Source organism: Alosa alosa, chromosome 16, assembly GCF_017589495.1.
Source record: "Alosa alosa isolate M-15738 ecotype Scorff River chromosome 16, AALO_Geno_1.1, whole genome shotgun sequence".
NCBI classification, from domain to species: Eukaryota; Metazoa; Chordata; class Actinopteri; order Clupeiformes; family Clupeidae; genus Alosa; species Alosa alosa.
The window spans coordinates 21,584,358-21,600,261 of record NC_063204.1 but is presented as its reverse complement, the minus strand read 5'-3'; the positions used below and the strand labels follow the sequence as shown (position 1 = coordinate 21,600,261).

The window sequence follows — 15,904 nt, the reverse complement described above, 5'->3', positions numbered from 1 at the left end:
TACACACACTTACTTTGATCTGCATAACATTTGTTCAGGTGTAAGGCTGTGCCTACTGTTTTACACTGTTTCTTAAAAGATATTGTGGCAGTTCCTTTAACAGAGTTGTCTCATACATATTCATGTGTGCAGGGATGTAGTGGTAAAATTAGAGGTGGGTAAACTATGAATTCTGTGATCTCAGTGAGGTGGACTGCGCCATGCGGTATCAGATTTTTTTAAAAGGCATTCAGAACATGTTTGATGATGGCAGAGGTTATTGTACAATGTTTATAACAATACCAGTGGTATTAAATGGTTCCTAGAGTGTTGATGAGTGTACATATTGGGAATGTGGATAATACAGTGTGATTATTGAATGTTAAAAGTTACAATAGGTGAATAAACTCTTTTGAGAGGTGGATAAACTCCTATAAGAGGTTGAGAGAAAGTGGAATAGAACATTATGTCCAATATTCCAATATATGGTTTAATGTTCTGCATTATACCCAATATTCTAATATGTGGTTTAATGTTCTGCATTTCTCATTAGTGGGTCACTTTGATACTAAAAGTATGATTCTATGTAATGACTGTGAGGTGATGACAGTGATGATGTAAGTGTGTGTGTTTTTTGTGTGTGTGTTGGGGATGTGTTGGGGCAGAAAGGCTAGGCAATCAAGGACATGGTAGATAGATGGAGGAGAAATCAAAAATAATATATAAAAAGTTCTATGGAGATGTGCAAAAGTTGGAGAAAGTCAGATGTGTGTGTGTGTGTGTGTGTGTGTGTGTGTGTGTGTGTGTGTGTGTGTGTGTGTGTGTGTTTTGACGTGTGATGAAATAAGAAAATAAATAAAAGGTCTGTAGCATAGGGAGAGGGATGTAAAAGTGCTAAAAGTCATGTAGGTGTATGTGTGTGTGTGTGTGTGTGTGTGTGTGTGTGGGGGGTCATGAGTGCTGAGGAGTGAATGAGTGCAAAGTCAGTATAGTGTGAGTTCAGGGTTGGGAAATGTTTGAGAGTGCTGAGGAGTGAATGTGTGCAAAGTCAGTATAGTGTGAGTTCAGAGTTCGGATGGCCTGGGGATAAAAACTTCTCCTGAGTCTCTCAGTTCTGGCTTTGTGACTACATAGACGTCTTCTTGATTTCACCGGTAGGAATAATCCATTGTTAGGATGAGAAGAGCCCTTCAGAATCTTTTTGGCTCTTAGGAGTACTCTTCTGGAATCCACTACCATTTCCTTGGTTTGATTGACATTCAGTGTCAAGCTGTTAGATTGACACCACTGTGCCACCTCATCAACCTGATCCAAGTAGAGCTGTTCATTGTTGTTACTAATCAGGCCCAAGATCACTGTGTCATCTGCAAACTTGATGATGCAGGTATAACTACTGTTGGCTTTGCAGTCATGTGTGTAGATGTTGTACAGCAGTGGACTCAAAACACAGCCTTGGGGAGCACCAGTGCTGATAGTTAATGTCAGACCCCCCACTCTAACCACTTGTGAACGGTTGGTGAGAAAGTCAAATATCCAGTGACACAGGGTGGTGTTCAGTCCTAAGGCCTTCATCTTTGTGACCAAGGTGAGAGGAATATCGTGTTGAATGCTGAACTAAAGTCAATTAACAGCATCCTCACATAATTCCCATTCCCCTCCTCCAGGTGAGTTAAGGTGGTGTGCATGAGGTTTGAGATGGCATCCTCTGTAGACCTGTTGGCTCTGTAAGCAAATTGGAGGGGGTCGAAGGAGGCAGGGAGGGATGAGCAGATAATGTTTTTCACAAGCTTCTCAAAACACTTCATCACTGTAGACGTCAGGGCTACAGGGCGGTAGTCATTCAGACATGATGGACTATTGGATAAACTATTTCTAAAATTTCAGAGGTGGATAAACTGCGTTTACTTGTGTTTAGCCTCCACTACATCCCTGCTTGTGTGGTTTGGGCTATTGGTTAACACACTTTCTTTTGTTTAGGATACTTACAATTTGATTGTTAAATTAGGGAAGCGTACAGAGGCTTCAATTGACTCTCCAGCATGAGCAGACACTGGAGACAAGAAGAAACAAGCCCCTCACCTCTCCCCAGAAGTTGTTGAATATATGAACCGTTGTAAATAAGACTTTTTACTGACATTTCAGCCATGGGCTGAGTTTGTTTCTTTATTTATGGTAAAAACTACCATCCTATAGCTGAAAGAAAGAAAGCAGAGAACAAATGGACCAAAGAGGAATCTAAAAATAAAAAACAAATGTGAAGCAACATGAAAGAGTACTCCAGAAAGAATCTTACAGCAGTAGGAGGAGATTCTTCAGTGCCTGTCTCCAGGTCAACTCAAGATAAACAGCTAGGAGAACAACAAGGAGGACCACCCTTGCTCCAAACCACCAGATACATCACAAACACAGCACTAGAGAAGAAGGAGTATGTTTTGAAAAGCACTTAGAGATAAGCACTTAGTAACAGCTGGAGGAAGGGCTTTTTCACAATTTAAGGTTAAAATATTTATAGGCGTAGGCATTTCAAAAATCTACACTACCAAGTGTTTTCTAGGGTCCATGTCCACTGGGTCTTTAACAGCTCACTACTCCTTCCTACTGCAAGCCTATCAATGGTCATTGGTACCTATATAGAGCTAGACCATGTTTAATAGTATTTCTCACAATATCATTGCCTGCCCTCATGTTTGGACCGAAACCTACATTTTAAGCTCTCTATGTGACCTTTCTCCTCTCCCTCTGTCTGCCCGCCTCTCCTCTTACCTCTACCCGTGTGGCCTGGTTGGAGCTCTAACCTTGACTGACTGAGCTCAGGTTGAATGTCCTGCGCAGTGGAGCAGCAGTCACATCTCTGATTGAAAATGACTGGCTTTGGTTTGATTAAGGCAGAATGTCCCACATATCCACTGTAGCCTACATCTTCAGCTTACATACGCACTGAGTGACAAAAAGAATGTTATTGCTTCATATAAAGACGGTTATACAGTGCCCACTCTACAATTATTGCACCCCTGCTAAAGTGAGTAATAGTGGTATTTTGAAAACCAGTCAGGCGATTTACCTTCTGAGCCCGTGGTCCCTGTGTATTCTCCTCTTTACCTCACCTAACTATGGGGTTTAGCTGAGGGGACTGACACGACTATGAGAGAAGCTTGATTTTTGTGTTAACTATTTCTATGCTGATCTGGACATTTGTTTTGGATCCCTGTCCTGCCTGAAGATGTAATAATGACCATTTATAGTTTAATTTAATTTCATTTAATTGATTCTGCAGAAAGCTACAGGTATAAATCCTACATCATTCTGTAAACAACTGAAAGGAAAAACACTACATATACAGTCAGGATCGAGCACACTTGTATAAGGACAACTGATGTGTGGATGATCATCTCTACATATAGTGGATGTGTGCAAAGCCATGAAAGTGCTCTGAATATTAGTTATGACAACTGAGCAACAAAACCTGTCATTCTTTCTCACATCTTCTCCACTTTAGTCTTGCTGTATTCAGGCTAGATTTGTTTTAATGACTTTTTTACTATTAAAATAATTCTTTCACGTTTCTATAATAATTCTCCAGTATTCAGAAGGGATCATTTTTATTCATCAATGTGCATGATGATCAACACTGAAGGAAAACATTCTGTGATACAAAAATAAAGAGATGATTCTGTAAAATTTGATTTTCATCTAAATTATTTTCAAACAATACACATTCTGGGATCATCTAAACAATAAAAACAATAATGATCTGTTGCAATCACCTAAAGCAAAGAGAAACAATCTGCACTGGATTACCAGAGAGGGAAATCAACACTCCTGGGTCAAAGAGGCAGTCGTCTCAGACATACTGAGGACGAACAACAATTTGGTAGGTAAGGTCATCTGGACATGTGATCGGAATGACCATGCTGTCGTTTGAGATCTTTGCCTCATTGTTTTTGAATTCTTGCACACTGAAGACATAACTTTCTCTACAGGCTAACAACAATTGGTTGCTGAACTGGACGCTTGTTCGTTGAGTGGGAGAAAGGCGGAAGGAATGTTTGCACTGTTGACCTTTAGTGGTGCAGCTCTGATCAGGTGAAAAGACCTCAGCCAGCCATGGTACATATCTAGGTGAATACGTAAGCGGTAGAGGGGTGGTGAATCTCTTTTGTTTAATAGGACTATATCTGTCATAGCTCTCATAGCCATATCTGCCAGATCTCCTTCCATAAGCATCATAGTAGTCATATCTCCTGATGTGCAGGTTTGAGGCATTGAAGCTAATGCTCCAGGGATCGGCAGTGTAAATCCTGGACTGGAACTGTTCGCTTTGTCCTTCCACATGTCCAGTCAGTACGGAGAAGTTCAGTGCGTGGAACTGGAACCCTTGTAGGATTCCAGCGGAGAACAGCTCTTTGTGACTGCTGTAGAGGCGGGCGGTGAAGGGCACCTCATAGAGCTGCTCGGGGGTCATCATGGGGAAACGCAGATGACCCAGCAGAGCTGCCTGCTGTTCAGGGGTCACCACCTCACCTTGCTCCAGGACCCAGGCCTCCAGAGCAGCCAGCAGCCAGGCCTCGTCTGGCAGCACCAGGTCTGTGCGGACCAGCAGACCCTTCAGGAGCTCCTCTGATAGGCTCTTCCACTGGGCTGAAGCCACCAGCGGCTCCATGTTCCAGCCCAGGTAACGCAAGACGTTGTCACGGAGCAGGCCGTCACCAGAACGCCCAGCGTACTTGAACAGCGCCACCTGTGTACGGAAGGATGTATCTTCAGGCAGCAGGGGCACAAAGGCGTCAATGTCTTCCCAGCAGACGACTCGCCCGAACTTAGAAGCCAGTTGATGAAGACACTGCATGGAGGAGACGGTGACTGTGACAGTGCGTGTGTAGAGGTACCTGTTGGTGACAACAGGTGAGAGCCAAGATCTAAATACAGGTTACAAACCTATTAATCAATTTATAATGGCTTAAGAAAACAAAAAAATAATGGTAGTGACATGAGTGCTTGTGAAATCATACCGTGTGAATTCTCTGATGTAAGGTTGGCAGTTTGAGCTGATCTCCATTTCAAAGCTTGAGTTGATCACAACAAATTTTGGGTAGAGAAAGAGAACAAGGCGATGCACACAGACGCTCTCTTTGTTGTTATTAGCCTGAGCCTGGGCCTGAACCGTCTCCGCCTCCACTGAATCCTCTGGCGAGTACGAGAATGTGAGGGTGAAATCACAACCCGTGCCACTGTCAAACAGCTCCCCCAACTGGTCAGTGAGCTCAATGCTATGATCCAGAGGGTATCTCTTGGTGATGTTAAAAGCCGGATCTGTTTGGAAGACATTGAGACTGGTTTTGAGACCAATTAGAGATTAGTCTAATTATCCATGGTACACATTTTTGTATTTTGTATATTTTCAGTATATGGACAGACAAATGAATTAGAGTCTTCATTTATGTGTGTGTGTCAATATCGAGGGGTGAGAACCAGAGGTCACATAAGTGACATTTTTGGTGAAATTGAGATATGTACATTAAATGAAAGCTCTTGATTAGTTCTTTCTACTGCCACAGGACACAATCATTTTAAAAGTAATTTTAGAGTTATTAGTCAAAAAACTAAACTGAAAACACTAAACCAATTGGTGTTGTTTTGGCCCTCCTGTAAAGTTGGTGAAATATGACTTACGCTCCTCTGGTTATAAGCCCTCGATATGATGAAAACTTTGTGGCACACATAATAATTTTTGTGGAGCTTACCAACATCACACACCACACTGGCATCCTCTGAATGGGAGCAGTCTGTCACTCCCCAGCCCTTAAAGGCACAGCTGCTCAGGGAGCTCTCACTGGCTTTGCATCCCAGATCATCCAGCCATATTTTTCCAGAACCTAAGAACAACAAACATACACACTTAGCAGTGATGATTGTGTAATAGCTGGTGGAAATACACTTTGTGAAAAGCGTGGAGGAGGGATGCACTCCAACAAGAGGTGATGGCCAGGAGGTTTATCAAATTAAGAATAGGGCAGCCGCACACTCTGATCTCAACAAAAAGAGAAAAAGAAATCAGTGTTCGGCTCCCCTATTCTTAATTTGGAAAGACACACTCCCAAAACATCTTACATTGCTGTGCTGTTTTACTTGCTATCATTGATTTAAAAAATGATCTCATCTCAACGGAACATACATCTTTAGAATTTGTCTCATGAGCATTGCAATTGAATCACATGTGCATGCAAACACCGTTTTCATCCTCAGCAATGGCAGAGTTGTGTGACAGGTGATCCAGAGAAGACTAACCTTGCCCGAACTTTGCTCCTGGTTCTGCTGAAATGGCTCCACGGAAACCCAACTGCCTGCACACCACCTGCGCCTCCTCAATTCCCCAGTCATCGTCACAAATTGTCCCCCAGCTACCAGTGTGGAACACCTCCACCCGTCCTTCGGATGGAGATTTCCCTCCCACCAGACGAGCATCACCCTCCTTTGCCTGTTTATGTTCACCTGAGCAGGTAGACAAACAGTGCCGGGTCAGACATACAAGGGCTCCTAGGCAAAATCCTGCCAAGGGGCCCTCCTACCTGAACTCTGAGGGCCAAAATGTAATCATTTTTATATATATATTATCTGAAACCTCAGTGCTCTCAATACAATCATCCCACCCCATTTTGGATGTCTACGGAAGTTATCAAATATAGTGTTTTTCCCTATAAAGGTATATTCACAGCTATACATGCCCAGTTTTAGGGTCTGGGCTGTTTGCTTTTGATGCTTGCTGTACATATACCCTTACAAAAAATAACTGCCGTCTTTTTGAATTATAGTTCAGTTATAGAAGTCTACAGTGCAGCAGCCTAGTATTTTTATGTCCACAACACTGCATTTCTGTAGTAAATTACAGTACTATGCAGTACAATGCAGTTTTTTTGTGTCCAAAATACTGCATTCCCTGCATACGAACTGTAAATATTTCCTCCAAAACTGCGGTTTTGATAATTAGAAATCTGCAGTTTGACACCAATGTAATGGGTTATTATGATGACCATAGCCGGGCGGTCATATAGGTTTAGTCAGATTTTTTTTTTTTTTTTTTTTTTTCGCGCATGTCCATATTTCCGTCAATGATTCCGGGACACTGAAAGACCGGGGTAGACAAAACGAGGTGGGCATGTAACCCCATATGGATAGCATGGAACCATCGTTTTTCGTTTTGATCTGTAGCCCCCACGGACTGCACCCCGAAAGGAGGGTAGGCAGACACAGTTTTCTGTGAATATCTCGAGAAGCGTATTAAGATTTAGGAGGACAATTATTTTTTGTATGTTGATCTCAAAGGGGCCATGTCAACGATTCCATAACCACTCATTTCATGTATAGCCACCTGGGGTTAAACACAAAAAAGTAAAAATGAGGTGGGTGTAATTGAAGGTATCTGTGACTAAACATAGTCAAAACTAAAACGAAATTGGAAGTGTAGGATCATTATGACACCCCTGTATGCACGCCAAGTTTTGTGGAATTCCGTTCATGGGGCCACACAATAAATTAATTTATGTACTATACACCAACTGGCCTGTAGGTGGCCGTGGAGTTTCTGTGTGAATATCTCGAGAACCGTAGGGCCTAGGAGGTCCACCTTTTTGTATGTTGGTCTTAGGGGCATGTCAACCCATCCCATTACCACTTATTTCATATGTGTATAGCACACCTAGTTAAAAAATTAAAAAGCATAAAATTAGGGTGTTTTCATCTCAATATCTCTGGCTGACAAGGTCAAAACTGCACAAAATGAAAAGTGTAGGATCATTATGACACCCTCTGAATGCATGCCAAGTTTTGTGTACTTTCGTTCATGGGGCCTTACAATAAAATAATTTATGTGTACATTTAGTGACGACACCAACAAGGATTCCGGGACACTGAAAGACCGGGTACACAAACTTGGTGAGCATGTACCCCATATGGATAGCATGAACCGCCATTTTCGCTTTCATCTGCAGCCCCCTGACTGGACCCCGAAAGGAGTGGGTGGGGCAGACCCAGTTCTCTGTGAATCTTTTATGGTATGTTGGTCTCAAGGGCCCACATAAACCTGGCTCATAATCACTCATTTGATTTGCCCGTAAAAAATGAAAATCAGTAGGATTAAAAAGAAAGCCAAAATAAATATTCATCATCATCATCATGGCTGCATTTTCAGTATTGGCTAGGTGAATTAGTCGTTTGTCCACTAGATGGCGCATCGCTGCAGTGAGGCGTAATTTTGTTGGAAGTTAAAGGGGTTGAAAAAACAATGGACGCTTCATACAAGGACTGTAATTTCGCGGCATTTAACATCTAATAAGGATAGGACGATGTTCACATGAAGTGTAATTCCCATTTCTTCTTGAAGCTAAATAAATCTGAGGATGTTTATCGGACATGCTTGGTTTTACCGCAGGCAACGTTAATCTTGTAATATCAATAAGGACCCTAGGTAATGTTACCGTTAAGCGTTGGTTGAGTGATGGAGGCATTTGATTTATTGCATTTGTAGAAAACTATAAACGCGGTTATACCAAGCAAATGTATAGCAGCACTGTTTGTATCTTCGACTGTCATTTATTGCACGTGCTACAAAAATCATTCTGTGCAGTGGAAGATTTTACCAACGCGTTAATCGGGTCTGATGCAGTTTTGCCTATACATGGAGACTGAGACGCTTCTGTTTATTTTGTTTTAAGCGCGTGCAGGGTGTGAGAGGGGGAATCGATGTGCTTTGATTACAGCTTGGTAGTTGTAGTCTGTGAAACTAAAAAGCACGCGGTTGTGAAGTATCCAAACAATGACACCTTCATTTCATTATGGCTGTTTTAGCAAAACACCTTAAGCTACTGTGTAGTAGGTCCCATTTAGAAGTGGCTACTTCATTTTGGCGCTTTCCTTGACTCATGGAGCTGCGTGAATGTTATTACAACTTTTCGCCAATCTATATGACAGTTTAAGTCCCATTGATACTGTAAGCATGCAAGCCATTGGTTTCCAAAGGAGATTTTATTTGTGTGCGTAGCATAGCCTATTGACAATTTATGTTGTCAATAGGCCTACCTTATAATCCTACCTGTAGCTTAGGGAAGCTAACAACTTTCTATTAGGATCTAGTTTGTTAGGTTACCGTTTTGTCATAACTCCCTGATGCATTTTGCATTTAGAATAGCCAGAGCGTGTATATCTTAATCGAAAATTAAACAATATCGGGTGCCCTATGGACTAGGCTGGGTGAACCCAGCCTGATCTGCCCGCTATTTATTTTTTTTGATTTAAAAAGATTGAGCTTGGTCTGATGAAAGCCAGACTAGCCATGGACCTCAGTTAAACAATGCAAGGGAACATGAATCAGCCTATATTTGCACTAACAATAACGGACAAAGCTCTTCAACTTTGGGTCGTTAAAATGTGTATGAACAGTCTCCATTTAATGATTTCATCAAGGCCCATTTGGACATGTCAGTTATTTGCACCACTGGTTAGATGTAAAAACAGCACTTCGTTTCAGACTAGGCTACTGTTACTTAATTTGTGCATTAACAATAACGTTTCAGACTACTGTTACTTAATTTGTGCATTGACAATAAAGTATTACATGAACTAAAGATGACTAAAATCTTATGTAGAAGAAGAAACATTCACAAAAAAATCCATCCATCCAAAAATGACCTTTGTTTTTGATAGCTGTTGAAACGGCATGGAACTGACAGAGATGTTTTTGTTTATAAATACATAAAAAAATAAATAAATAAATAACATTATGCTGATACCTTTTGCTTTTCCCAAATACAATGTAGCCTACAGGTGTAAGTGACCTTTCATCAATCCAGTTGCAATGGATGAACTGTGATGAACTGCCCTACTTGTGATTGTTTAGAGATTTTAAAGGTTTTATAACAATTCTACATCTTCTTTGGCTATTCTACAATCTATTCACCTTTTCAGCACCAGTAGGGTACTTTCTGTGCAGCCGCATACACACACTATACATTGCCTATACATGCGTGAGACTGAGACGCCTGTTTATTTTGTTTTAAGTGCGTGCAGGGTGTGAGAGGGGAATCGATGTGCTTTGATTACAGCTTGGTAGTTGTAGTCTGTGAAATTAAAAAGCACGTGTGTGTGAAGTATCCAAACAATGACACCTTCATTTCATTATGGCTGTTTTAGCAAAACACCTTAAGCTACTGTGTAGTAGGTCCCATTTAGAATTGAAGCTAACAACTTTCTATTAGGATCTAGTTTGTTAGTTACCGTTTTGTCATAACTCCCTGATGCATTTTTGCATTTAGAATAGCCAGAGCGTGTATATCTCAATCGGAAAATTAAACAATATCGGGTGCCTATGGACTAGGCTGGGTGAACCCAGCCTGATCTGCCCGCTATTTATTTTTTGATTTCTTTAAAGATTGAGCTTGGTCTGATGAAAGCCAGACTAGCCATGGACCTCAGTTAAACAATGCAAGGGAACATGAATCAGCCTATATTTTGCACTAACAATAACGGACAAAAGCTCTTCAACTTTGGCCCGTTAAAATGTGTATGAACAGTCTAGCGACGCATTTCATCAAGGCCCATTTGGACATGTCAGTTATTTGCACCACTGGTTAGATGTAAAACAGCACTTCGTTTCAGACTAGGCTACTGTTACTTAATTTGTGCATTAACAATAACGTTTCAGACTACTGTTACTTAATTTGTGCATTGACAATAAAGTATTACATGAACTAAAGATGACTAAAATCTTATGTAGAAGAAGAAACATTCACAAAAAATCCATCCATCCAAAAATGACCTTTGTTTTTGATAGCTGTTGAAAACGGCATGGAACTGACAGAGATGGTTTTTGTTTATAAATACATAATAAATAAATAAATAAATAACATTATGCTGATACCTTTTGCTTTTCCCAAATACAATGTAGCCTACAGGTGTAAGTGACCTTTCATCAATCCAGTTGCAATGGATGAACTGTGATGAACTGCCCTACTTGTGATTGTTTAGAGATTTTAAAGGTTTTATAACAATTCTACATCTTCTTTGGCTATTCTACAATCTATTCACCTTTTCAGCACCAGTAGGGTACTTTCTGTGCAGCCGCATACACACACTCAGGCATGCCAAACAAGCATACACAAAAGTTTCAAGAGTGGGGGATGGAGTAAAATATGGAGACAAATTGAAGTGTGATTTATTTCGCGGAACGGATGTACAGGACTGAGCGGCGGTCATATTTTGTACCGCTATGCGGTACATCTAGTTTTTTGTAGGGTCTGGCTGAGGCTGTTCTTCACCTGCTAGGCCTAGGCTACTTGCCGACTACTGAACTGGCTCTCCTGATTCCCTTCAATATTTTTTCAAACGTAGACTATTTTAAACAACAATGTTAATAGCCTACTTCATATAGGATTAATTTACGATATCCATCTATTTCCCATGCAGCACAGCGAATCAAAGTTAATAGGCCTACATTGGCTACTTCCCATTTTGCATACGTTCAGTTGTAGCCTAGGCTATCTAAACCAACTAAAGCTTGACTGAAATATTGTAAAACCATTTAGGCCTAGCCTACTTATTTTAAAATGTATGAGACGAGTGAAATCACCGATTAGTTTCGACGGGTTCTCGCATGTTTCTGCTGAAAAACTGCTAGTTTCATCCACGTTATCATGAGCGAATTTAAAGATGAGGATATTTATTTATTTATTTATTCAAAAATGTAGCCAGTCGCCCGCATTCAAAAAACGGAACATGCGATTATATTTCACAACTTTGCTAAGTACTGTGACTGGGAAAGGCTGGCAAGCAAGCCGCAGACAGATCAGGGGATTCACTTCCCTGTGGACATTCTCTGCTGTTAGGCCTCGGCTAGGCCATCAACACGCGCTGGAGAGATGCGTGTAGACATCAAACGATGGAACTAACACACGTTTACCCGACTGCTGTTCCCGCTGTTCATTCTTGTGAAGTTTCTTCCGTTTATCATGCCCTGAATTCTAAGTCGGTTTCATGTTCATCTTCCTAATGTATGAGGCACTGTCGCTATAACTGTAGCCTACTGTCAAGGGTTATTGGTATACTGTAGGCCTATATGGTATATGTCTGTCAGCTTGACTCAAGGGAGGGGGCCTTCCTTCATTAACTTGCGGGGCCCTACGCAACTTGCGTAGTGTCCATATACTGTAGGGAGAACCAGCCCTGAAGACAAAACCTAAAACAAACAATTGGAGACAGACTGCACAATACACAAACGTTTACTGGCCATTCACTCACTGTCTGAGTCTATATGAGTCTGTTAATATCTAATCACACATATTAACATAAAATATTTCTCACCCAAGAATACAGACAGGTCGATGTACCTTGTCTCACCCAAGAACACAGACAAGAATGAGCATTTGCTACATTTCATCATAGAGTCAAATCTGTGCAATGGTCTCTGAGTAGTCCATATTGGTAAGTTTTAAAACATATTCTACTATACCAAACAATACCTGATAGGCCTACATATAAGCAACTGTGGCAAAAATAAGAATGGATTAGATTTATTGAAAGAAGGACCTGAAATAAACTCACCAGTCAGCCACTCCAGACTCCTTGATTCCACCTCACTGAACAACAGACAGACCACAATGGCCCTATACAACATGCCTCTTAACAGTGGCATGTTCATCTGTGAAATACATACAAAAGTGAACAGGGAACATCCCACATCTACATTACACTTCCAGAGACTAGAGAAATATTGGTCTGAACATAGCATAGTGTGTAAACTATGTACAGTCATGTGATACAGTTACAAGTCCTCTCAAAACTACAATTAGGCTACTACATTTATAAACTTAATTTATATCGGCGATAGCATAAATGACAATGATAACTTCATGCATTCTCTGCTATATAGGCCTATGTGACTTTTCTTGCAGTAACTATCATCTTGTGTATTTACTGTGGGGCATAATACAAATTAACACTTTATACTCAAACAATAAAAGACGCTTAGGCCTATTTCACATTTTTTATGCAATATATCATGTAAAAAATAGTAAAGTTGTAAAGTTGTAAAAAAAGTTGATGTGCAATTGTGAAGTCTTACCTCGCTATTTGACCTCAAGCAGCTGATGAACTCTATAAAGCATGGGTGTCACTGCATTTATAGGATTCGCTTTGGGGAAGGGGGGAGCAAGTCTAGCCTCCAAACTATAGCTATAGCTTTCATTTCCCCAGAATTGGGATGTTTGGGCTGCAAGCTGATGTTGCAAGACTCGAGTGAAAAGTGGAACCCCACAGTCCGGAGACAAAAAGAAACTAAAGTGAAACATTTTATCTGGGAAAGATGAAGTGAAATTTGTGGCCTAGGTCTGGACATTTGACATTTTGCCCTTTATTTTGATTTTCATGATTTAGTAATTTTATTCTAAACTTCTCTCTCTGAATTTTAAAAGAGGATAACTGCATAAATGTAATGTAGAACCCCATGAACCATGTCCAGTGGGGATGCATTAGAACATGGACAGGGGTGGAACCCCATGAACCATGTCCAGTGGGGATGCATTAGAACGTGGACAGAGGTGGAACCTCATCAACCATGTCCAGTGGGGATGCATTAGAACATGGACAGGGGTGGAACCCCATGAACCATGTCCAGTGGGGATGCATTAGAACATGGACAAAGGTGGAACCCCATGAACCATGTCCAGTGGGGATGCATTGCAACAAGGGTAGGCAACCTGCGGCCCAAGGGCCATAACTTCATAGTTTTTGTTTACCAGGCTCCAGATTTAGGTGGTGGGCTAAAGGGGGATTTCATGTAGGCTATTTGAATGGTCCCTGTCATGGAAGGACCTAATTTTTTGTAAATAAGATCTACTGTTTTCATCAAACAAGTTAAAGAAATTGTTGCCACTCACACTTATTGCACATTTTTGTATATCGCTAACCTTCTCTTAGTTACTTTTCCTGGCACATTTCTACCAGGGGCGCTGCTAAAAAATGTGGACCCTATGACAGAAAATAATTCTGGGCCCCTAAAAAAAATGCTAGGGAGTCCGGGGGCAATTGACAAATTGAGACTTAAAATGTATTACATTCATTGATTATAGCATATTACAATACAGCCCTCAATAGAGTAGCTCCTGAGCAACTATAGTCTAGTAGCTTTGAATAATTCAAAGGTGACACCTGTTAAACTCACCTCAATATGACATTTACTGAGAGAAAAAAAAAAGTATGTGTGTGTGTGCGTGCGTGCGTGCGTGCATGTGTGAAAGAGACTGTATATCTTGTTATTGCTCTCTAACTCATTTAACAGCTACGTGACTACATGCAAATACTATGTAACCGCATGCACGAATGAAAGTAGACATAGAACCACAGCCTTCCTATTTGTGTGGAAATAGGCTGGACTAGTCCACGGAAATCTTTCCACACTGTTAAAAACAATCTGTACAGAGTACAGTATATATAATTCTCATCACATTTACAATTATTCATTTAGCAGACACTTTTCTCCAAAGCGACTTACAAGGGCCATTTTCATCAGAGCAACTCAGTATGGTGGCCAACGGGTGCGAACGACCTGCAATTTATGACAACACATGCAAATAGACAAAACACAAGCAACTTAAGAAAACATAATCAATTTGACAACAAAAAGTGCATAGCCTATCTATCGTCCTGCAGGCGGACTAAACCATTTCGCACTTTAGCAAGGTGTGTGTGTGACTTTAAACAGTCTTCACTAGATTTTATATACAAAATTCAGTCGGTCAGACTTCCCCCTTGGAGCCCTAGTAATCAGTTCCACTTTCCCCCCACAGTCCGACGCCCCTGGAGGAGGCAGTTATGTTTATGAGCCGATATGCATGACATTTTGTAACTTTCACATGTCATTTTCATACGCTTCTTATAGAATATTCCATTTGCATTGTGCAGAGTGTTGTACAGTTGTCCAATGGACACATGTCATGTAACTCACATTCTGAGTAAATTAATCAGAAAACAGTGTACTCTTATCCTGTGTAGGCTAGGCATATGGGTTAGTCTTAATAATTAATAGGGTAGGCCTACTGTAGGCTAATATTGCGGTCCATGTAAAAATAGCTGCCAATTACAAACACACATTTTTCAAATAAGCTCAAAGAACATTTTTCATATGGTCTTTGGCCTCTGCAAAAACAGGTTGAGGAGAAACTTAACACATGCCTAATTATTCATCTTTATAAAATGTCAGAAGGCCTAGGCTACTCTACAGGTATGCCAGTGACGGCCATCCTATACCCTTTTATGTGAAAATGTACATCTTCTCTTATTACAGTGTCAACAAAGGTTGCTGTGCACATGAGAGTGCAGACACTATTAAATAAAGCCTATATCACACATTTGAGGTCTATCTTTATTGGGAACTTCATCGGTCAGTCTTTTGTCAAAATAATGACCATAGAACATCATAAAAACAAGCCATCCACTTGGCTACTTTGTTCCCTAATATAAATGGTCATTTTGTGTTTTTCTGTTCATAGCATATATTCATCTCCTTTCAACATCATCAGAATTAGTTCATGTTGAAACAATGTTGTGCCAATAGTCAGGACAAAAAGGGATACATGTAGCATGGTTGACACCAGACCACTTTTCAAATCTCATTTGAGATTGAGAACAGGTCTGGGGACCCTTCATTCATTTCTGATTTCTAGGAGCATAACCAGCAATGGAATTAAATGAAATGCAGTTTCTCAATTCCAGAGAAAATACATGTCCATATGGAACCACCAGTATAAAGTTGAAATCATTTCCATTTACCAATTCTTGCCTAAATCTGTGTTTTAAATTTGGCATCCTCTGAATCACATACACTACTCAAACACAATTCCCATAAAAAGAATATAGAATGGATTCACAAGGAAATAGTTGA

The 15,904-nt window shown here is 40.6% G+C and overlaps 1 protein-coding gene across 1 annotated transcript; it reads right to left on the bottom strand.

Moving 5' to 3' along the window:
* Positions 1 to 3,561: 3,561 nt before the first annotated feature.
* On the bottom strand, positions 3,562 to 12,660 carry LOC125309406 (galectin-3-binding protein A-like). The gene is made up of 5 exons (XM_048266322.1): positions 12,568 to 12,660; positions 6,265 to 6,468; positions 5,721 to 5,852; positions 4,989 to 5,289; positions 3,562 to 4,865 (listed from the first exon to the last, which is right to left on the bottom strand). The coding sequence occupies exons 1-5, from the start codon at positions 12,656 to 12,658 to the stop codon at positions 3,821 to 3,823; spliced, it is 1,773 nt and encodes a 590-aa protein (XP_048122279.1). The 5' UTR covers positions 12,659 to 12,660; the 3' UTR covers positions 3,562 to 3,820.
* Positions 12,661 to 15,904: the final 3,244 nt, after the last annotated feature.